We start from the raw sequence: 24,176 nt of genomic DNA, 5'->3' as shown, positions 1-24,176 counted from the left end.
TACCTTTAGAATTTAAATGTCTCTGACTCTTTCATTATATACTAAGTTTGCAGACTGGTCATATCCATGTGTAGATGGAAGTAAAAGTCATCATGCTAAGTTATTTTTCAGAAAATCACATTTTGGACTTTTTAGTATTAACTGGTTACCTCAGGAAAACTTTATTTTTAAAAAGAAAAAGAAAAAAATGGTAGTAATAAATTAGATAAGCTAGTTGTCATGGTGGTGGCCATTCAGATAAACCTAGTAATTGTTAATGGATTGGTAATGTCCATCTCTTCTGTCATATATACAGAAAAAGGTATAGGACACAATGCCAGTTGCAGTTTATTAGAACGAGAGTAGAATATACAAGTCATGATTGTGGTTCTTCATTTTCTATTTTAGTTTTTAAAATACCGTGTGCACACATCTTAATTTTTTAAAAATTTATACTACTGCACAAGAAGCAATCAATTTTTGTATGATTATATCTGATTGATTTCCAGTGTGCCCAAACATTTTTAGACTTCTAAAATTTCTGTACTGTAGATCAAAATATCTATTAACATTTTTAATGATAAAAATATAGTTAAAAAAATTCCAACCAGTAGAATGAAAATTGACCATTTTACCAATAATTGTTTCTTTTACAACTGGTACCCCTGCACTGAGATAATTATAAATTCATAAAAGGCACCACACATCTTAAAGCAAGTAAGTAACCAAAACTAAGCAACTTTCTATGAGTTCCTTACTGTACAAGCACAAACATTTTAAGGCAAGTGTTCCATGTGCAAAATACACAATACAGGTAAAACCAACATTAATGTTACATAGTCTTACACCACCCTGGTAAGAATATTGGCATCAATATATACAATACATTGAAAATATCTTCTCTAGCATATTTCAATCTAACATTTTGCTGTTAACATGGCCCTGATTACATTGAACGTTGACCTTTTAATATTTCAGTTGTGCTGTCAAGAGTCACTCTCTTTTTCTTGACTCTTCTTTTACAAAAGTCCATATCAACTTGTTCACAATGTCAGGTTGATCTTCTTGGAGCCAATGGCTGGCTTCAGACAGAACAGTAAGTCGAAACTGATTTTTTACATAAATTCTTGTGATTTCTGCCATCTCAACTTCCATAAAAGGATCTTTTTCTCCCCATACCAATAGAGTAGGCATGGTGACTTCATGATGCTGCAGTGGCAGACAACTTTAAAAAGAAAATATTTTTTTAAAAATGATGAGAAAAAAGTTCAATTTAGTTATCAATCACAAGTTTCCATTTGTAGCTAAAATGGATATAGACATGCACTTGCATTCTTATTGTACTGTGTATCAAACAAATCCCTCTCCAGGGACACAAATTAATGCACACAATACATCTGGTTCAGACCTTTGCATTTTAGAATTAATATCTGATCTGAACATTTTATTTTAACTTTTAGCAGAAGGAATTTTGCCCCTTAGCTGTATATGAAATCAGTAACATTAAGAAGATTCCATTAAACTATATGGAATTCACACATCAGAACACATGCACAACTAATGTTTAATGCCTTATGCAAAAATACAGCTTTTAATATATAGGTAGTCCTCATTTAGGGCTTGCCCTATGAAGTGATTATCTACAGTGACTTCAATGGCAAGAAAGTAATTTTATGATCAATCCCTGCATTTATGATCTTTGCAGATACATAAAGGAAATGAAGTAGGATCATAAGCACAATCATGGTTTCACTTAGCAACTGCTTTGCTTACCAACTGAGTTGCCAGTCCCAATTGTGGTCACTAAACAAGGATTACCTTAATGCATAACAATGTTAATGTTAGGATATGCAAGTATATAAATAACTGATTGCTCAAAACTGACAGTGGAAGGGATTATCGTATTTAGTCCAGATTTATGAATTCACATGCATTGACTTGGCTGCTGTAAGACCGCATGCTGTATTTAAAGCCCATAGCACTTGATTATGGCTTTTACGTACTTATATTATTCTGTATCATCAAAATCCAGAAAGCCTTGAAGGCAACATTGTATTTATAAAAAATAAGTTGGATGTATTAGCTTGATGCAGTAAGAGGAACTGACCTGAAAAGATTTCGATAGTGATTAATGGGACCAGTTAGTGCTCCTGGTTGGGAAAATACATAAAGATAAGCTTCAATGTCTTCTACTGTTAACCCACAGTTTTTCTTTCCAATTCTACTAGAATGGCTGGTAAAGATGCTTTTCAACACCTGTATCAACACATAAGCAAATAAATACAAGATTTTAAAAGCTGCCCAAAAGGGTTGAGGGTAATGCAATCCAAGTGTAACTCCCACAAAGACAGACATCGGCAGATTTGACAGACTTTCAAATTTTTCAGAAATATATTAATTTTGAAAAAAAAATAAGGATATTTCCATGCTGCAGCTGGTTTCTACCCAAACCCTCAAAATTGCACTTGTGCTGCCCACAGGAATCTTGATTGCTGTGGAATCTATGGCAGTTCAGGAGTGCTCGTGCCAATTAGCCAAAGAGAGAATGTCAATATTGTTTGCCCTCTTAATCCTAATCTCATAGCATTTGTTTTTATTGCGAAGAAAAAACATTGAGTGGAGGAAGGGCAAAATAATTTCTTAGAGCCACCAGGAAGGATAGATGATGAGGAACCAGGACAAAGCAAGAATCCATACCAACGGAAAACAATCTGCAGCTCCAGAGGAAATTGTCACGATTTTCTCAGTCAACACTAGAATTAGAAGCTTCATTGAAGCTTCTAATTCTATGCTAAAGTTTCATATGAAAGCTTTGTAAGTATAGATGGTCCTCGAGTCATGACCTTCAGCGACTGTTCAAAGTTGCAATGGTACTGAACAGGAGCGATTTAAGAGTTCTGACTGTCACACCATTCCACAGTCATGTGTTCCCAGTGAGCTGCAGACACATAATCATGATGTCCTATGTTCCCTGCTAGCTTCCCACAACAGTGTCAATGGGGAAACCAGCAAGAAGTCAGAAACTGTTGGTATTTTGCCTGTCTACATTCTGGTGCATCTGCTTAAAGCCCCTCTTCAAGCAAAGATTCAAGCAGAATATGATGTTGAAATCCTGAGGACAGAGAGTGTATGGATTTCTGAGTTACTTATTTAATCAAACTTACTCTCAAATAAAAGAACAGCAAACTTGGCTTCATGCCTGTGAAGTATTCCTATACTCACACATCACAAAACAAGTATTTAAGGTATGCATTTTAACTCCAATATTTAAATGACTGTTAAATATTAAAAAGCATACTTTTCATAACTGCATGCTTTTCCTTCAATAGTGCATGGGAAATAATCCATTGGGATCATGGGAAGTCACCCATTCTCTAACCATACTCACCTTAAAATCATTTATTGAAAATATAAGTTCTGGAAACCATGGCATTTGGAAGAAATAGTAGTTGGCAGATTTAATCATCTGTGATGGATGCCGCACAATGTATTCTTAAAAAGAAAACCAGGAGTTAAAAATGAGAAATATTGGTACTATGTTTATTATTTGGTATTTTAATGTTATGTTCCATTATACTAATCTTTTGAAATAAGGAATTCTTAATCCGAGTAGCTCAATTTTGTACAAATTTACCACAATACAAATCCAATTGTATTCAGCGCATCTTATTATTACCGATGTATCTTATTACTGGTACAATAATCAAAATTGCATCCCCAATTCTTATGTCAAATATATTTCTTCATATAGAAGCAAAAAGAGCTAAAATGTGTGTGTTTTAATTTAACACACTGAGCTCCTGCACTGTTTTTTTTTTTTTTTAAGGAACTGATAGAGATAAAGGTGATGAGGAAATAGGAAGAATCAAAAAAGGATTGGGAGAAAAATATAAATTCTTAATCTGGATAAATTAGTTAAATAACCCTATTTAACTATTCTCAACTGCTGTTAAAAACCTCTTCCATAGGGAAGCATTGGGAATTTTTTCTGGAATATTTAACCTACATCCCTAAATAGTATTTGGACCATTTTTGCATTCAATGCTTCTTTTGCTGACTTTATGTAGTATACCAAACTTCGTCCTGTTCTATTCAGTTTTCAAAGTTATCCCGCGGATGGATGGATGGACAGAGTCCCAAGCGTCTTTCCATAATTTGTTTTCAACATTATACGGGGTTGGAAAAAATAATAAGAGATTGTAATTACATCTGGAAAAATTTTGCTGTTTGAAAGATAGGTAGATGTGTGACATGCCACATCCCTCAGGAACGAAGTTCCATAGCCATGTTCTATAAATGTTCCTATGAATTGAAAAAAAATAGCTAATAGGTCTGCAATTTAAACCACATTTCTCTGGGAGACCTTTTCAGATCCATGAGCTCCAATGCAAGAATTTTCCAGTCAGTGTCATCATTACTAAGAATTCTGGAGCTGAAGGCTATTGACAGGCATCACGGTTAGGAAACATAGATTATAACATCGAACTGATAGAAGAAGCAGAAAAAAAAGTCAAAACTTGCTTCTTATCAATGTCTGTCTATCTATGAATATTTTTATATTATACATATGCCCACATTTATTTATTTTCAAGATTACTGCCTCTTATTTTCCCTAGAACAACAACGATGAGATCTGGCGGAACACAAAGTTGGTGATAGGATTCACAGGTCTTAAAACAATTTCCCCTAATCTGGTGCCTTCCAGATGTGTTTGGATGACTGTTTTCCAAATTCCTCATCAGTTTTCTGGGAAGTACAGTCTTGGCACATCTGGACGGAAGAACATCTTTCAGTACTTTTATACTCACACATCTCCCCCCCACATATAGTCAAACGTTTATACATACATACAAACACAGAATACACAGCTACTAATCAAGAGAAACATAACATGGAGAAACTACTCTACAGTTCTGTATTTTTTCCAGGCAAACAAGTTCTTTTGTCAGATTTTCAGCACATTCAAGAAATGGGATAATGTAATATGTGTAAGTCCTGTATCTGTCATTCCTGTTTATTTTGCTTCAGTTTGCTAAACTAAACCATTTCTTACTTATGATTGCTGTATTAGGACCAACTTCAAATTACCATGTAACTTTGTGCTACTGATATTGGCCTAATAATTCTCTCAGCTACTTGAAGTCAATGTAGGATATATATATAAACAATGATGATGGCCAAATACCAGCTGCTTTTTTTTTTAAAGAAATATTTGCACTGCATCTTTTAATGCTGCAGCTTTTCTTTTAAACTCACCTGTAAAAACGGAGGGATGTGGAAAATTCACAACAATAAGCTTTGTCACCATTTCTGGATAACAAATAGCAACTAGCCAAGCAATCATTCCACCCCAGTCGTGACCAATCAGCACACACTTGCTGTATCCTGTTGTTTAAAAATAGATTTTTGACAGATGTTTATCAACAGTTCCATGCAAATAAATTATCACATCAAGGGAAATGACAGTGGATTTTGCAGTATACTTGCAAACAATATCTCACATTTTTCCCCTTTGGCAAATGATTTACACCATCAGACATAGGTGATCTATTAATAAACTTTTCAAGAATCATAGCTAACAACCTAGCAAGAACAAGGTGGGAAATTTCAGTGTGTTTTCTAATGTGTCTAAAATGTCTACTTTCATTCTTTGTAACCAGAGAATATTTATAACTCTACTTTATCAGCTGGTTTTTAAAAAGGCTTTGCAAAAAAATAAGTAGAAAAGAATGAATTAATACTAAGTAGTATTTACTCGTATAATATCAGATGTAACCCACTGATTTATGATGATCTAATTCAGTCACGATCATAATTAGATGATTAAATCAGAAATATGTTTGAATATTTCTTAAACAATACAAATTCAATGACATTTTGGAGCACATTATATTGTTTGAGCAATTATATTTTTTCTAAATTTATAGGAACATGAACGATATTAATTTAAGAAATAATACATGACAACTCTTTCAAGCTGCAGTAGTAGTACATTAAGAATGTATATGCCACGATTCCTTTCTTGTCTACCTCTAACTCTCTTGCCCTAGATTGTTTGTCTTCCATAGGATTAAAAATAGAAAAAAAAATGCCCTTATTTGATTAAATCTAAGTTTCCCAAAGCTATTTCTTTTATGGGACTGCAGGTATAGATGTGGTATGTCTGTGGTGAGGTTTAACTGTATCTTTTTAAAACTAATATATTTTAGTAGTTTGTTATAACTTTTTGTTTAAAAATTCTTCAAAAGTATTATCTTCCATGATTTCAGACATGCTGATTTAAGTTAAATATATTAGGAATTATTCAGGCATGAAATATGTGCTTTAAACTATACTTACCTCAATAAAATGTTATTCTACCTGCTTTTTAGCTGGTGGGTCATGCATGTTTACTTCATAGATATTCTTTAAACTAAGATTACTCACTTGAATAAAATAGCATGAGCATACTTGGTAATGCTGGAGTTTGATTGGACCTGGCCAAAATATGTCAAAACTAACTACTACTTACCTTAAAATTAAGAGAAATTTTACATGTGGATAGGTACACATAATGCATACCTTACACATAATCTATACCTTACCTATCTTACCAAAATATATTATGTGGAAATTTCAATTGACCAAGTGATTGGCAGCAGAGGTCCCTAAGCCTCAGATGATCAATAGAACCTGGGAAAATCCTATCAATGAAGCACTGTAGATCATGCATATGACAATATATATAGCAGCAGAATGACAAACACAACTTTAAATCCAGGACAGCTATTTATCAATTTAAGTTGGTAGGCAAGGAATAAATCAAAGGTTACCATGCAAATCTGACTTTTAAAAAGACGGGCCATCTCCTTGCCATGGTTAATAGTAGATGAGGATAAACCTTTAGTTTTATCCTTTGTTGGTTTCCTTATGTTTTCTTTTATCTCCTGACTTCAGAACATCGACTTCTCACTCTTATTCTTTATTTTTTCTAATATGGTTTATCCTCAAAGAAAATAATATGGTGCACCAACTGAACTTTTACCTTAATTACAGAGCTTGGAGAAATGTTCTAGTTTACATTGTTTCTAGGTGAGGGAAACAGTTGTGGGTGGTTTGATAGCAGTGTTGTTAGCATATAAAAACAATTATATTACACTGAACTTATAATTTACTAAGTCTATGATTGTGCTCAATGAGAATGTTATCCTAAAGTATGAGGTTGCATTAAATGAGATTCTGACCATAAATAAATATCATTACTGTGTTACAGATATTTCCCCTAATCTGCATTCCAATTAGCAAAATCATTCAAAATCTTTTTGTTTTGTTTTTAGCTAACAAGAGATTAATTTGCATCAAATCTAATCTTTTTTGTGGGGGGGGGGGAGGCTTCATCCTTTGAGGAGAAAACTAGAATCCAGTAGAACTTCCCTATGGTGGGAAAAGGTAATAGGTTGATTTTGGCTTTTGCCCCTCAGCCTAAAATGCTAGCCCTCACTTTCAAGAAGATAGCAAATTGCAAAGGAAATAAAATTATCTATCCCTTCAGCCTACATCATGATTATCCAATTCACAGCATGACTGGTTTATGCTTTGGAGCTTTATTGTCTGCAACGGGGTCGCCAACCTTTTGGACCACAGGGACCACCAAACTCATAATTTAAAATCCCAGGGACCACTAACCAGTTCTGTGGGCATGGCCTAATTTGTGGGTGTGGCTTGGTGGTCATGTGACTGGCTGGGCACGGCTTGTATGTAAATATTATAAATATTTATATAAATATTGGTATTTTTTTCATATAAAAAAGAGCAACTTTTACCCAAAATCAAGCAAAGCAGGCAGGCAGATTGAGTTGCTCACAGAATCACAGATTCATTCAGAGATCTATCTATTGGCCATCGGCTAGCTCAGTCTGTCACATAAAATTTGCTTGTGGTGAGTCTGCACTGAATAATAGAACCTTCAGTCCTAAGGGAGGTTCGGCTGTGCTTAAAAGCAGAGCCAAATATCTAAAGACTAACTAGAAAGCAAAAAGTCCAACCATTTCCTGCTTCCTAGCTAATCTAAACCTCCCAGCACAGCAGAACAGATGATGATCAGAAAAAGGAAAAATAGCAATTTAGCAGGCAAGTTTACCAGGTAAGGAGTGAGTGGGCGGGGAGGGTCCCACGGGCCATGTGGGTGATGCAGCCTTGTGTTTCTGTGCAGCCTGGATTAATTGCTTTGAAGGGGTGCTCTGGGGATGAGATTTCTCTGCAGCCCACCAAAATTTTCTTGCGGACCACACACTGGTGACCATAGTCTGGAAGTGTTCTAGAAGGACCATCCATGCCCATTTGAGCTCCATATATACAAAATTAATTAAATGGCTAAAAATCCCCAAGATTTTTTTTTAAAGAAACAACAAATTGTAGGAACTAAATTTACAGCAAGAAAATAATATATGCTATATACGTGCACATCAACAATCACCTCAAAAAGGACTTTTTAAAGGAAATATATTATCATCTAGCTACTCCCCTTTCCAGGTTTATTATAAATTGAGCAGCAGCGCTGCTATTCACACACCAAGAGACTCCAAGATATCCTTTATATCAGTAATCAGACAATCCAGCTTGTAATTCTCTCGGTGGGCGGGAGCATCTGTTTCTCCATAACCTCTCAAATCCAAGGCCACAACTCGATATTCACTCTTAAATTCACGCATTTGATGTCGCCAAGAGTACCTAGTAAAGAAGAAGAAAGTTTTGCTTCATAAACTGTTCTGCCTACCTTTGCAAAAAATCAATTCATATAGGAAGCTCAAAATGAAATCATAAAACTGAAGACAATAAGAACAATTGCACTAGTTAATAAAATTTAAAAGATATAAATCCCCTGTAAAATAATAACAGAATCAAACTGTAAAAGCCTGGATCACTTGATGGTTTCTTGTAATGATTGTCACTATCAAAGTTTAGCTGAATGTAATGAAATCATGCCTCATTTTGTACATAAACTAAACCAAAGCTTTAAAAATTATGTTGTTGAATAAATCACCATGACCTGATTATACATAGCATGACTCTATTAAACTAATATCTACATACCTCTTTCTAGTCTTTAATGCATACATATTATTAATTGGAACACCAGAAAGAAGCAAACTGAAACCAATTTGGCAACAGAAGAAAGATAAATTTTAAGTTGATCAAAGCAGCTTTCACGGGACTTTGTTTTAGCAGGGTCGGCTGATTTAGCACTAGCTTCAGATGTGCTTCTAATGTATTCCCTGGATACAAAATAAATATTGCAATGATATGGTATTTTGTCATCCAACCAGGGGTGGGATTCTACCTGTTCGCACCTATTCGTTAGAACCAGTTGTTAACATTCTAAGCAGTTTGGAGAACCGGTTGTTAGAAGAAATTACTGGCCTAATCCTGTAAAGAAGGCAGGAAGGAAACATTCTGGAGTTGCTTACAGAAACTGCCTCTCTGTTAACTCTTATTCTTGGAAGGACTGGACTTCCTATCTCAGGAACTTCTCTGGAGTTTTTTTCCCCTCCTTTAGTGGTACTTTGCTTGTGTGGAGTGACCATTCAAAGTTACAATGGCACTGAAAAAAATGACTTATGACCATTTTTCACACTTATGACTGTTGCAGCATCCCCAGTCATGAGAGGCCAGGCAAGGAGATGCATGCCTAGATGTGAGTGATATTGAGTTGGCCACACCCAGCCAATAACATGACCACCAAGCCATGTCCACCCAGTCACATGACCACCAAGCCATGCCCACCAACTAAGCCACACCCACAGAACCGATTGTTAAAAAATTTGAATCCCACCCCTGCATCGAACGAACATTATCTCATTCCTGCAGTTTTAATACTGCCATTGAAGACTCAGGTACAATAGTTCATTTTCTGAACAACAGAACAGAGTTGGAAGGCACCTGAGAGGTCTTCTAGTCCAACCTCCTGCTCAGGCAGAAAATCCTGTACCATTTCAAACAAATGGTTGTCCAATCACTTCTTAGAAAATTCCATGTTGGAGCATTTACAACTTCTGAAGGCAAATTGTTCCACTGATTGTTCTAACAATCAGAAAATTTCTAGATAACTTCTAGATTACTTTCACTTCCATTGAACCCTATACAATCAGATATAGTTAAGAGAGATCTATTCAGCTAGGACTGTCATTCCTTTTGAAGGAGATTCTTTCTGGACTTATAGTTCCCTATTCCCCAAACTACCCTCATGAACTCTCTGAAGATAAATATAGCCATAAAGATGGCTAAGTGCTGAGGTATTAATGGCTTTCAGTAGCCCTGAGGGATCTTGAAAGAGGGACAGCGATAAGATGCAAAGATTGCTGTTTTCTTTATCTTTCTTTCAAAAAACAACAACAATGCACAAAAAGCAAATATCTGGGCCAGAAATATTAGGTCTTGAGCATTGTGTTGGGAAGAGAATTATTTTTTTCAGAAGGAGAAAACAAAAGTGTAACACATGTTCACATACTGCAATCAATGGAACATATCAAATGAGAAACCAATTAACTTCAGCGCACACTTTCTAAGAATTTATTCATATTTATTTAACATTATCCAGTCGATTTCAGCCGTCCTTTTCCAATGAAAGGAGCTTCTGATTGAATGTTATGGAAAAATGTCCTAGCGGTCAAAGTGAAATCAATCACCCAGAAAAGGACTTTTTACTCTGTAGGTTCAGTTGGAGACTGATTTGATTGCTGGACTGAATCTAAATGCCACAGTGTACTGTGCCCTTCCGATTCTATGAAGATCAAAACTGTTGGAGCATTTTTACCACTTGTATACTCAGGAAAAACTCCATATTACAAAGTAGGAAATCTACTGAGAAATGAATTTCATAAACAAAAGGTAGACACATTGCTTAATTATTTAATTGCAATATTTATTAACTATTAATGAATAGTTACATTCACGTTTAGCAGCACGATCACAATTGAACAAGGCTAAAGAATAGCACAAATAAAAAAGCTTGGGCTTTATATATAATGTATATAAGAAATACAGGTATATCTCACAACCTGCTCACTTTTCTGTATATAATATTGTAACCTAGAGATAGTACTGAGTAGCATGTGTTTCTCTGTAGATACTTAATATATGTAATATTTTGTGCAAATCTCTTTGTAACAAAATAAATATTTCTTATCTATTCCATCGATAAATTCAGGATCTCCTATTGCAATCTCTTAACTGGGCAAGGTGTGGGGTGTGAGACATTTTTTATACTCCATCATGCAACAGCTGAAGAAATTCCAAGCCCACAAATGGAAAATGTGACTAGATTGCTGAATTTGGATTTCTGGAATGTTACCAACAACCGTATATCCATTCTGAAGATATGACTAGAATCTGATACTGTTCTTTGTGTGACGATAGGCTCATATTCTAGCAAATGTTGGAGACTTGAGGGAACACAGATAATATACAGTGTGTGGTCCAAAGTGTTGTTTTCTTGGTTACCATGGTGAATAGAAATATCTTTTAGAAATGCTTTTGCTTTCTCAAGGAGAAATTGTTTCATGAATACCCAAGGGTGCTGTTTCTAGAAATCAGCTCTTGCCCAATATTGGCATCTTCTACATCAGCATATTATTATCATCAATATAGTTTTAGAGCAGAATCTTGATAGACAAGATACATATGTTTTCCTAGTGTTATGACCACAGCTGGGAATACAAATGCCATATAGTAAGCTACTTAAGTCTCAGCCTGGATGAAATATGAACAGCACCAGAAAATGAGGTTTTTCTCTGCAGGCACAGTCAGGCAGTCTGAGCAACATTCTTTACAGCAAGATACAGAGAAACTGAGCCAAGAGCTTTCTCTCAGCCTGTCTTTATTCTTTGATTTGTTTATGCATCTAAAATAGTCCCATGCTGGCTTTCGTCTCATCAAAAATTCATATCCTAATACAAATATAAGTATAAAGCAGTAAAGCAATATTTAAATACAGGTGCCAAGAGAATTTCCTCAGGAAAAGTATTCCAGTAATGAAGGCAACCTAGTGGAATTCCCGCCTCCTCTTGCTTCCTTGAGACTGAATAACACACTTCTAACTCAGGGCCCTGCTAGATGATCCTAATACAGGAATTCCATTAGTACTGCTCTAATCAGTTTTTTTTTTCCTATGAAAACTGCGCATATCCTCCAAAAGAGGCTTTGGAACACACAGGAACAACTTTTTCCAGTTTTGTGTAGCTGCCTTGGAAATTGCTTTCGATTGTTCCTGCGGTAGCTGCAGATTTTTTTCATGGTGAAGTGGTTGAGAATACACATATGTCTAGAGACAGTAAGGAGCACCGTTCAAACAAACACGTCAGCTTGGAAAAAGACACTGTGGCTTTAAAGATTCAGAGTGAGTTGCTTCATGCAGGCTCCCACATATTCTTTTTTTTTTTTAAGAATTTTTAATTTTAAAAACAAACATACAATACAAAACAGAAAAACAGAAAACCATCTTCCATTTTATATACACACAGCGTGTCAGTTGGTTACAAATCTTTTGTGCTATTCTTTTGTAGTCATTTACTCACAATTTATATCAATTTTCACATTGTTGAACTCACATATGCTTGTATATTTATCAGTTGTTAATCATTCATTACTAAACTATTTATTCCATCATTTTATACGAGATGTTCCAAGTTTTATCTTAAGATTTATGTTATACTTTCAACCAATGGTTATATATGTCTATATTATGTCTTATATCAATATATTAAATTTCTATCACAGACTCCCACATATTCTGAAGCACCTGCTTTTGAAGGATTTGCACAACCCTATGACCTCTATGTATTATGAATGAAGTGAGCACAGGATTGAGGGTATTGCTCCTGTTATGTATGTTATAAGATACTTATAAGCAGCAGTAAGCAGTTAATTTTTATCTTCACATCTTCTGCACGTTTACTGGTTATTTAGCTTGCCCTAAATTTAGCCTTGGAACATTAGCTTTTAAATCCTGTTGCATACACAGGTTGCTGTTGCAAAACTAATTTAATTTTAGATTACTTCATCTAAAAATGAATAATTTCTTCCAGGGTTATGTCCTGTTAAACGGCAATTATTTCCTCTTGTAATTTCAGTAAGGGGAACTTTTAAGCAAAATCTAGTAACTACACAAATAGCATGCTTTTAGCAGGAGCAGTTTATGCTGTGATTTCCCTATAATTATTGTACGACCCCTTTAACTTTCTAAGTTATTCTAGCATTGTCGGTACGAAGGTATGCTGAATTAACATAACAGTTCTATTTACATTAGTGGTGTGATTAAAAGCATTTCATGTCATTAAATTGGTTAGACAAACAGCAGTGAAGTGAGTGAGTGTTGTTTCCCAGTCACTCAATGGAGCCGGATCCTCAGTTGAAAACAGGATTATTGATCCAGTACATAAAAGTAGAAACACCAATCATATCAATTAGAATAAGAAAGCAAGCAAGCAAGGAATTTACCAGAACTCTGGAAAGCCATGAAGAAGCAGCATAAGAGGTTTACCCCTCTCTCCGGCAGCTACATAGTGGAATCTCAGCCCAGAATCCTGAAAAAGAACGGAAAACAGATTGCATTTTTATATTTATATATAATACTTAGGAATTGTGAAGGCTCAGTGGTTAAAGATGCTGAGCTTGTCAGTTGGAAAACTGACAGTCCAGGTTCGAGACCTGAGTGCCAGGGGTGGGATTCAACTGGTGTTACAACTGGTTTAGTGAGCGTGTGATTTGCACGCAGGCGCACGCTTCACGCACGGCCGCACCTGATGCGCACGCATGTGGAGCAATTGCAAAAAATCACCAGTTGTGCTACCCAGAGAGCTGACAATCCTTTGAAAATCCTCTTTCCTGCTTTTTCAAACTGCAGCTGTGCCGCGCAAAGCAGCTGAGGTTGAAAAAGCAGGAAATAAAAGACAGCCGAGAGCCTGGGCAGGCGGGTGGGCCAAACAGACGACCAGAAGGTTGTTGCAGCAAACCGGTTCGGTGTCAGCTGCTCTATGGAGCTACTGGTTCTACAGAACCGGGCTGAACCGGTAGCATCCCACCCCTGCCAAGTGCTGAGCAACAGGGTGAGATCCCATTCCTGTCTCAGCTTCTGCCCACCTAGCAGTATGAAAGCATACAAATGTGAGTAGATAAATAAGTATCACTTCAGTGGGAAGGGAAAAGCGTTCTATGACCCTTTAGCATATAGAAAAGGAAAATGTCTTCGGACAACACTGGCTCCCTTGATCAAGAAAAGGTGATGAACACCATGCCCTAGAGTTGGACATGACAGGACAGGGAAATCTTTACCTTTTAAATAATATTTATATATTTATATTCATGGAGAAAAAAAATAACAAAAACTAGATTGGCAGCATTAGTAATCAAGTAGCACGCAAACGGATCAAGTATTTCCTGTATCATAAAGACCAGGGCTGTCAAACTCGCAGGCCGTGGGCCAGATCCGTCACATGCTGGTCACGTCCACATCAGGTTTAGGAAGGGGAAAAAAGTTGTGATACGTCACGCGATGCCACCATGACAATGCGAGTTTGACACCTTTGTTTAGTGTTTTATTGATACTCTAAACAGGTACTTTCTTAAATGATGTACTTAGTCTCCCCTTTCATCTAAATTATAGCTCATGCAGATGTAAATACATATAGATACTTATAATGCAAAGGACATTGGAGTAACACAACAGATTTGCTATACTTGTGAGCATATTTGTCCCTACTGCATCTAAAGTAGATACTCCACAGTTACTAGTTTAATGAGCACAAGAGCTTCTCCCACAGATAAGTTCTTGTAGAAATGTATCAAAGTACCTCCAGAGAGTTAATGAGCAGAGGAGCAGAAGCTCATTTCAGGGTTGACTGCTATATTGTGACTTTGCACCAATGAAATAACCGGATTAAAGGAACTGGTTTAAATAGAAATGGCAAATTGTGAAAGAGCTGCGTGAAAAAGAGAGTTAATGGGTACCAGTGACAATATTTTGCAAACACTGCCCTCTAGCATTCTGTAACGAGGTCACTGCAAAATTAAACGCATCTGTAATTAAGTATTCAGTAGGATGCTGCAATAGCAACAGTATTGTACTGGCTTCCCACAAAGGCAACAAGGAGATCTGTGGCATGCAAAAAGACCGATGTATTTTCTATAGAACCAGATTTTATGAGCTGTCACTTATTTCACCAAATACATACTTCTTCTGATTTATATGCTTCCACCTACACATCCTCAAATATGGGCCCTTATTTATTTTACAGCATTTACCAACTGTCTCAATCTGAGTGACTCTGAGCAGCACACAAGAGCAAATAAATACTCAGAAGACTCCCCAAAGTTCAAATAATACTAGAATGGATGCTGACACGTAATTGCACAGGGGGAGGCAAAATAGAAATCAAGGGGAAGAAAACAACGTTCCATCACCGAAATGAATTCAGCAATAAAATGGCCACATTTCAGCAGCACAATTTAGGGCTGTTTTTGAGGGTTTGCAGGATTTTAAGGATAAAAATAGTGGTATCTTGTCTCATAAAGAGTCTCGTTGCACCTCTTTGGCCTCTTGTTTTAGAGGAGTGGGAGAACCTGCAAAAATCAGGTTTTTTGCGGTTAAATATAACCTTAGGGTGTCAGGAGATTGCAAATGATGTCCTTAGTGTGTTTCATAAACAGTTGGTGGGCTTAGACTGGGGAAATTCTAGTTTTAAGTTTCTGATCAGCCATAGTGGGTTTACTGTGGGCCAGTTACTTTCCTAAATCAATCCACCATTTCAGAAGGTTGTTGACAGGAATGGGGGAGGTCCTCATAAAATTTGCATTTAGCTTTCACAGAAAAGACAGGATCTATATGCCATGTCTACATGAATAAAATCTTAGTAACATAAACTACAGCTTAACACGAGAGCAGAATCCATTCAGCATGTATTTGCAACCTCATAAACACAAGGTTGCTTCTATTCCATCAGGTACCCAGAGCCAAATTTATTACCCAAATTCGTTTTGCAAATAGCTAGAGTTCATAAGAGACACAATTGCCTTTATTTCCTGAAGTTAATTTATCCCAATGTCACCATAACATTCCTCGTATTGGATAAAGTTAGCTGTAGGTCATGCACAATTGTGCCATAATAAACATGTAGTGAAACCTGGATGGAAAACATTACTTGATCTGAGAGGAGATGCATGACCATTAAACCAGAAATTACACAATTTTCAGCAAGGTATGTCCTTTGCACAATGACATCATGATGGGAATTACCTAATTACACTGTATTGACCTGAAGGATGTAATTTGCAGCATTTGTGCAATAGTGCCATTATGCAATAATAGCTATGAATGATGAGACCTTAATGTAAAATTAATGTAGATTGATCTACCTCATCTGGACTTCTTCAAATGTATCTATCCATTACTTGGGGGGTGGATGTCTGGAGAGAAACCTGGTCCATTACATCAAAAATCCCTTGAAATCACAGGTTTACTGTAATAGTTTTTAAAGTACCACAATTTGCTGCTGTGGATAAATATGGTTCCTTCTCTGGATGCTTTTTATGGATCATAGGGATGTTCAAAAACCTGCTGTCTCACTCTGCTTGCGTGGTTATTTTTCATACGCTTTCAATTCAAACAAACAAGTTCTCTGCTGAGGCTGCTAATAAGGACACCAACTGGGCACTGTGAATTCTTGTCTGTTAACAATTATCTTAAGAGCTTCTATTCATTGCCTGCTGACATCAGACAGCTGTGAAAAGGTTACCACCCAGAGGCAATGCAAAAATGTGTCCTAGGTTTTTGCACTGGATAATTGCAAGATATCTAGGCAGCTGACTTCTGCTTCCTTCATATGGCAAACTGAAGTTTGGGATACAATTAGAGTATAGAACTGTAATTACCACACCAAATCATTAAAAAGACTAAGACTAAGATATCTTTTCAACAGATTTTAAACAAGATATCCTTATCTTACCTGTTCTCCATTGCTGGTTTATGAAGGGTGTGACATTTTGTTAAATATCCATAGTCTTCACAAAACAATTTCCTGTAAGTCTTTTTACTACAAATATTTACATATATAATATAGTATTTACATATTCAAATGTATACAATAACCCTGCTTTGCTCAGTACATTAACCTACAGTTTTGATTTATTGCATGGTATGAACTCAGCCAAATATGTTTTGTAAAACAAACACAGCTTAGTGTATATGCAAACTCCGTTAGACATGACATAAAATATAGTGTATTATTGCAAAATGTGTTGTATGAATTCAGGTGCTGTTTATTACATAAACCATGGTTAAAGAAATCATAGCTTTGCAAGTTATTAGAACAAAGCCCCCGTGTTATTTTATGTCAAGGTAATCCAGTTTTGGATGTTTAAAACTACAGAATGCATTCTTATTATGAAAATATACACAGAATTCACTTTACAGTACTCCTTCCAAAAAAGTATTCAAAATCAGTATTTGTAACACACATTTTGAGAAAGTATCTATGCAGTGCATTAATTTAAATGAAATCATTTTTCTCCATTCGACCCTTGTACCCAGTTCTGGATGCATATGTTTAGGAAGGGCATTTACAAATAGGAATGCATACAACCAAGGAGAACAATAACAAGAACTGATGATGTTACCTAGTCTGGGTAATGAAACGTCTGCAAGAAAAAACAAACAAACTCAGACAGCATCAAGGACCGTTTTAGGATAATAAGGGCCCAGAAGGAAAATGCTATAAGGAGCAATTGGAAGTAGAGAATATGTTTAGCCTGGAAAAGGGGAAAAAACCTGCAAGAGTTTTGGTAACTTTCTTCAAATATTTGAAGGTCACAAAGAACATAGAACAAAAATAGTTTAAATAACAAGTTGATTTTGACTGGATATCAGAAACTATTCCTAATGGTAAGAGTTGATCAGAAATGGAACAAATTATCTTGAAAGTGGTAAACATTCCTGTGCTAAAGGCATTTAAAGAGAGACTGGAGAGCTCTCTATCAGATATGCTACCATATAATAATACTATAATAGTCCATTCTTGCACTGACCAAGTAATGGACTAGATAATTTCCAATGTCCCTTACCTTCTACTGGTATGACTGTAATAGTATATGAGAAAGGCCTTGAAAGATGGATGAATTGCTGCCTAGAGGACAGTCAAATAACAGGAGGGACAGCCCACAGCTGTATCATGGGTGGAGAAAGAGGGTCAGAATGGATCCTTCCTCAGGCTGTAAAGGAGATAGTGGAGATTTGTACTTTCAGACTTGTTTCTATTAGTGTAGTCTTACAATAAAGTAGAATTAGCTCATCTGATCATGTTTCTTATCTGGTCTACCTGGGAAAGCGCAAAGTGGCTCTATGAAATTCTTCTCAACAGTGAGTCTATTTCAGCCAACTGGCCATACCATGTGATGGTAGATGTAGTTTTAGTGGTTAGCCTCTATTGGTTCACATATATTCTCTGTCATGTCCACATATGGTTTTGCATATTTTTAAAAAGAATTTACTTTGTATTAAAAAACCTAAGTAAAGAGATAAATATTTTAAAATATATTGAACGATCCTATTTTGTTTAATCTGAGTTTTTCTAATGGCAAGTGCTATACTAAAAGAAACAGATCACCATATACAAGTTTGTTTGTGTAGGATTCTGGATTGGGATAACTTTAGAATAAATGATATGAGCCACTTATAAAACTACCATTGCAATAAATCATTTTACAATAGTTTAAAAAAGAGAGATGTTAAATGAAACAGGTTTTTGTTCAGAACTTCTGACCAGTCTTCTATGGTTTTACTAGCTTCATATAAATCTAAACTATTTATTCTTTCCATTATAGAACTTTTCTCCTTAGTGACTATGTGACTTTTTATCCATTTTTTACTAAGGGCTGTTATACTGAATTCACTAGGAGATTGAATGCCTGATGCAATTAGATATATTTGCAATGCCCAATTTTTTTAATTATACTGTTTTATTATATATTGCTAATTTATTTGCTCAGAAGAAATATTTAACAACCTAGAGAAGTAGTTAAAACAGTATAATTAAAAAAAATAGGGCATTGCAAATATATCTAATTGCACCAGACATTCAATCTCCTAGTGAATTCAATGTAACAGCCCTTAGTAAAAATGGATAAAAAGTCACATAGTCACTAAGGAGAAAAGTATGGTATTCACTTTTGGTGTAATGCTTTAGCTTGAATAATTAGCTTTCAAGGTATTTAAGAGGTAGTCATTGCTGCTGCGATTAAGCTCTTACCGAAAAAGCTATACATGTAGCTATTCATGCAATATTTACCAGACCCATGTGATGGGAAACAGTTCAGATCTGCTTGGAGGCTTTTCTTTGGCATATATTGATCACTGCAGGGTATCTATCTTAATCCAATAAAAGTTCTTAAAATGGCCTATTGTTTCAGCCACTTCTTTAGCCCTAAAATGTAAAGGAAATAGTCACAAAAGATAGTGTGAGACAAGCTTTTCTAGAAGTGGTAGGAAAAGCAAGGGATGGGAGAAGTGACAAACCGTCCTCAAATAAAACCTAATGTGGCCAACTGTCCTCAAGGTTACTATTATGATTCACTCTGAATTTGGAGATGATTTATTGAATTGGTTATTAGCCAAGTAATCACAGAAAGCAAATTATACCTTTTAATACAGAAGAAAGAAAACCTGATTGCCCTAGACTGTAACCCTGATCTGTTTCTTGTCCTAATATATATTATATATCTTGTGTGTGTGTGTGTATATATATATATATATATTGTTTTCTGAGGTTCTCATGGGTATTTATATGTGGATCTTTGGTTGTTCGGGTTTTCTCCCGCGTAAGATTGAAGTATCTAGGCAACGTTTCGATGAAGTCTCATTCATCATCTTCAGGCTTCTGTCTCCGGCTCTGTGCTTTTCAGAGTAATGAGATTGCAGCTGCTTCCTCCTTTTAACTGCCAGTGGGGTGGGACTTGATTGGGTGGGGGCTTGGCTGTGTTCTGATTGGGTGGGGGTGTGTTCTCATTGGTAGGGGGTTTGGTTGTGTTCTGATTGGTTGGGGGTTAGCCGTGTTCTGATTGGTTGGAGGCGTGTTCTGTTCAGGTGGGGCTTGGCTGTGCTCCGGTTAGTCTTAGTTGCTGGGGATTTGAGCTGGTGAGTTGTGATCTTGCTGTTTGGCTTCTAGTTCGTGGTCCTGTTGCATCTTCATAGTGGGTGTCGGTTTGCTTCATGTATGGCTCGGAACTAGAAGCCAAACAAACGAACTAGAAGCCAAACAGCAAGATCACAACTCACCAGCTCAAATCCCCAGCAACTAAGACTAACCGAGCACAGCCAAGCCCCCACCTGAACAGAACACGCTCCAACCAATCAGAACACGGCTAACCCCCAACCAATCAGAACACAACCAAACCCCTACCAATGAGAACACACCCCACCCAATCAGAACACAGCCAAGCCCCCACCCAATCAAGTCCCACCCCACTGGCAGTTAAAAGGAGGAAGCAGCTGCAATCTCACATTACTCTGAAAAGCACAGAGCCGGAGACAGAAGCCTGAAGATGATGAATGAGACTTCATCGAAACGCTGCCTAGATACTTCAATCTTACGCGGAGAAAACCCGAACAACCAAAGATCCATATATATATATATATATATATATATATATATATATATATATATATATATATATATATATATATATATATATAATATAATATATAATATATATATATTATATATTATATATTATATATATATATATATGACTGAAAGGAAACCTTAGAAACACTCAGTTTGAAAAAGCCACACTTTATGTAGCTCAATCTATTCAAAAGCTGTAATCACGCAATATACATCAATGATTAACTCAATTTGCTGGGTTTAAGTTCAACTCAGAAACATCGACCAAGTATACAACTGGAATTGTGTAACACACCAAACCAAGGTGTAGTTGGCCAGTTTGCATCTTGCTGACTCAGCCATGTAAGTTTTGTAGCATGAAAGATAGAATCCTATTTCTGGAACCAGATTATCTTTGTCAGTCAACTACTATTGTCAATCTCTTACAATTGATGATTGCATATGAATAATAGAGCCAGTTTGGCAAAGGCATCTGGTTATAAAGTAGGAGAACGCAAAGCCAGCTGACTGACCTGGGAAAAGAGGCAATGGCAAACCACTTCTGAAAACCTTGCCAAGGAAACTGCCAGGCCTTTTCTAAGGCAGTCTCCAAGAATCGAATGCAATTGACCGTATCATTTATATTTTCTTCTGCATCTCCTAGTGAAAAACTATTGAGACTAGGTTTTTTAAAACATGAAATGATGATGTTGCTAAGTCTTCAGGATAACAGCAGTGGTTAATGATTAACAACAAGGTTAATGGAGATGGGAAGTGATCATCATCAAAGTCCACGAATATCTGAGCTGATGGTGGGTAGTTTTAATGTGTTTAGACGCTATGAAGTTGTGGGGGACCACAAAACAAGATAAAGTAAAGGTGGCAACGGGCTTCCTCAAATTTAGAGAGATTAGATGACATCACCTCCTTGTGTACTCTGCTGGAAAAATGTCATCAATGGCAAGGCAGAAGAATTTACTCACATTAGTGAGCTGTTTGGTCTAGTGGTTAAGGCAACAGGCTAGAAAAGCGGGAAACCACGAGTTCAAGTCTCACCTTAGCCACCAGAGCCAGCCAGGTGACCTTGGGCCAGTCACTCTCAGCCCAACAAGGTGGTTTTTGTGGAGAAAATAGGAGAGGAAAGTATGTTGGGCATGTTCGCTGTCTTGAGTTAGTTGCAAAAATAATAAAGGTGGGATATAAATAAATGAATATCTAAATACCATCTTTCTTGCATATTATAATTGGAGTCAATATTGTACCATAACTCAGTCCATTTAACGAGAGGCAGATTCTGCATTAATTCTTGATTAAAACTGTAAGACTAGTTACAAAGGACCTCTGGAAAAGCTGCATACACATATTCGCAGATCCTCTCAACTTCCTGGAATGCCTTGTTTAAGACCATTGGTGGGCTCAATGATTATTTTTTTTCTTTTTAAAGAGAAGATATATTTTAACCACTGAAAAACATCTATGGAGATTCTCAGTCATCCAGGGCATGGCCGTACCAAGGTGCTTTTTCAAAGGGCAACTGGGCATTGTTTTTCCTTGAAGACGTTTGGCTTCTTATCCAAGAAGCTTCTTGACGAGAAGTGAAACATCTTCAAGGAAAAACAAAGTCCAGTTGCCATCTGAAAAAAGCACCTTTGAGACACCGAAAAACACCATCCCAGCCAGACTACGTAGTTCCTGTACAAACGCTGAAGGGGTCATTCTGGAGAGATGCGGCCTGTCTCTGGTTACAGCTCATCAAAACCAAGCACAGATGAATTCAGTAATCCTCCAGTTCACAAGACCGGATAATCCGACACATCCTTGCCTCCCCACCCCTGAATTCATACTTCGATTGCTGCCTGCAGCCCAGTGGCCCAACCTCTCCCCTCCCTCAGGATTTTCGCCTTGCCTGAAATGCAGCGGGGAGAGAGATTCTTAACACGCACTTAGCACACATCAGTCCATGACAAAGCGAACTGGACTCCCCTCATTCAGTCTGCAGTCTACCTTCCTTGGGTTTTTTTTTTTTTTTTTTTTAGTGGCAGCAAAAGGTAAGAGAAAGCAAGAAACCCAGCAGCAGCGTAGCAGAGTCCAGGAACCCACCGCCTAACTATAAGTGGCGATGGAGCCTAACTGGCCCATTTGCCTCAGAGAAGCAAAAGTCGAGTAACCCTCCAGAAAGCCTTTTTTGTTTTTGCTCCGATTTACCTTGATCCGGACATAGCAGTGAGTGCCCAAGGAAGGGTCACTGAGGCATCCCGGCGGGTTCTCTCGGATCAGCCACTGGAAGGTCTTGCCTGGCCTGGTGCCCAGGCTCCACAAAAGTTTCAGCAGCTCGATGCAGGCGCAGAGACCACAGTAGCCGTGCACCAGAGCCCAGAAGAGCACCGCCTTGATCCTCACCATGAGCCCGTCGGGGATGCACAGCCAGGGGGAGAAAGCCAGGGCGCGCCAACTCGGTCGCTCTTCGTCCTCTTCCAGCAGCAGCAGCAGCAGCAGCAGCAGAAGCGGCGTCGGCGGCGATGGGGGCGATGCGCCTTCACTCCCCCGCCCGTGAACTCAAGATGGGCTCCGCCAGCGAGAGGACAGCGCGGAGGAAGCCGAGATCAACCGCAGCATCGCGACGGAACGGAGGCGCGCAGCAGACCATGCAAACCGGGGGCAGGGAAAAGGGGGCCCGGGCCGGCAAAAGACAACCGGAGGAACCACACGCCTGCCGCACTTATCGAGCAAGCCTCCTGGGCGGGGGTGAGGGGGGGAAACGCTCGGGTGACACCGCCGTGGTCACCTTGATCGATCGGGCGCGAAGCCAATGCTACCAACGCGAAGGGAGCAGCCGATCGCCAGGAACGCCAAACTCTTCGGACGCGCCGGTCGCTTCTCAGCTCTCTCATTCCACGGTGCCCCCACAAAACGCGCCAAGCTGCGTTCTTACATTACAATTCGGGAATGCCATCAACAATAGAGCAGAGCCCTCTCTCCGGAGGACATTAGGCGGGGAGGGGGGGGGGAAGACCCAGAGTTAGCGCCAGGCTCCCCGTCAGACGAGGCCGAAGCGCAGTAACCCCCCCTTGGTTACGTCGAAAAGTCAGTAAGTTTTGGCGTGGGGCTCTGCGAAGGAAGAGCGCAAATTCGTCGCTTTGCCTCGGGCAACGCGTAAATTCTGGGTCGGCCTTCCCTGCGCCTGCGTCACCAGATGAGATTCAAGTTTGGGTGGGGAGGGAGGGGGGCGTTTTTGCATACTAAAATTGCGGGCGTGAGCGCGTGCGAGGAAGCCAGGGGCTTCGGTTCATCTTTCCGCCGACCGAATGATGTGCCCGGCCCTACCGAGGGTTAAAACAGAGCCGTTATAACGAGAAGCGGCGAATAAAACTACTCATTCGGCGAAATGGAAGCGCAATGACAGGCTTGGACCTGGAAGAACTTCATGTGAAGTTGTTCAGGAGTCACGTTGTATATTTACACGACACCTGGTTGAGGCATCTGGCTAGAAACCGGGAGAGAGTGAGTTCTAGTCCCGCCTTTGGGTTCAAAACGAGCTGACTGACTGTCACTTTCTCTCAGCCCTAGGAA

At 38.0% G+C, this 24,176-nt stretch overlaps 1 protein-coding gene across 2 annotated transcripts; it reads right to left on the bottom strand.

Moving 5' to 3' along the window:
- Positions 1 to 367: 367 nt before the first annotated feature.
- EPHX4 (epoxide hydrolase 4) lies at positions 368 to 23,789 on the bottom strand. Of its 2 annotated transcripts, XM_087930159.1 has the most exons (8): positions 22,812 to 22,900; positions 19,293 to 19,427; positions 13,453 to 13,538; positions 8,531 to 8,688; positions 5,236 to 5,364; positions 3,368 to 3,471; positions 2,087 to 2,235; positions 368 to 1,204 (listed from the first exon to the last, which is right to left on the bottom strand). In XM_087930159.1, the coding sequence occupies exons 2-8, from the start codon at positions 19,299 to 19,301 to the stop codon at positions 973 to 975; spliced, it is 867 nt and encodes a 288-aa protein (XP_087786285.1). In that variant the 5' UTR covers positions 19,302 to 19,427; positions 22,812 to 22,900; the 3' UTR covers positions 368 to 972. The 2 variants fall into 2 exon arrangements, with proteins under 2 accessions (XP_087786285.1, XP_026555905.1); XM_026700120.2 differs by lacking the exon at positions 19,293 to 19,427 and having other exon boundaries at positions 22,812 to 23,789.
- Positions 23,790 to 24,176: the final 387 nt, after the last annotated feature.

Source organism: Pseudonaja textilis, chromosome 3, assembly GCF_049901715.1.
Source record: "Pseudonaja textilis isolate UNSWEBS1 chromosome 3, rPseTex1.2, whole genome shotgun sequence".
NCBI classification, from domain to species: domain Eukaryota; kingdom Metazoa; phylum Chordata; class Lepidosauria; order Squamata; family Elapidae; genus Pseudonaja; species Pseudonaja textilis.
Note: the sequence above shows the minus strand (reverse complement) of the source record. Positions and strands in the feature narration are given on the sequence as shown.

Excerpts from the sequence above, each read along its gene's own strand:
- EPHX4 (XM_026700120.2), bottom strand. The coding sequence starts at position 23,009 with ATGGTGAGGATCAAGGCGGTGCTCTTCTGGGCTCTGGTGCACGGCTAC. Across the intron at positions 5,365-8,530 it reads GGATATCTTGGAGTCTCTTG|GATACAGCAAGTGTGTGCTG; the intron begins GTGTGTGAATAG and ends TTTAAACAACAG. Across the intron at positions 1,205-2,086 it reads CACTATCGAAATCTTTTCAG|TTGTCTGCCACTGCAGCATC; the intron begins GTCAGTTCCTCT and ends TTCTTTTTAAAG.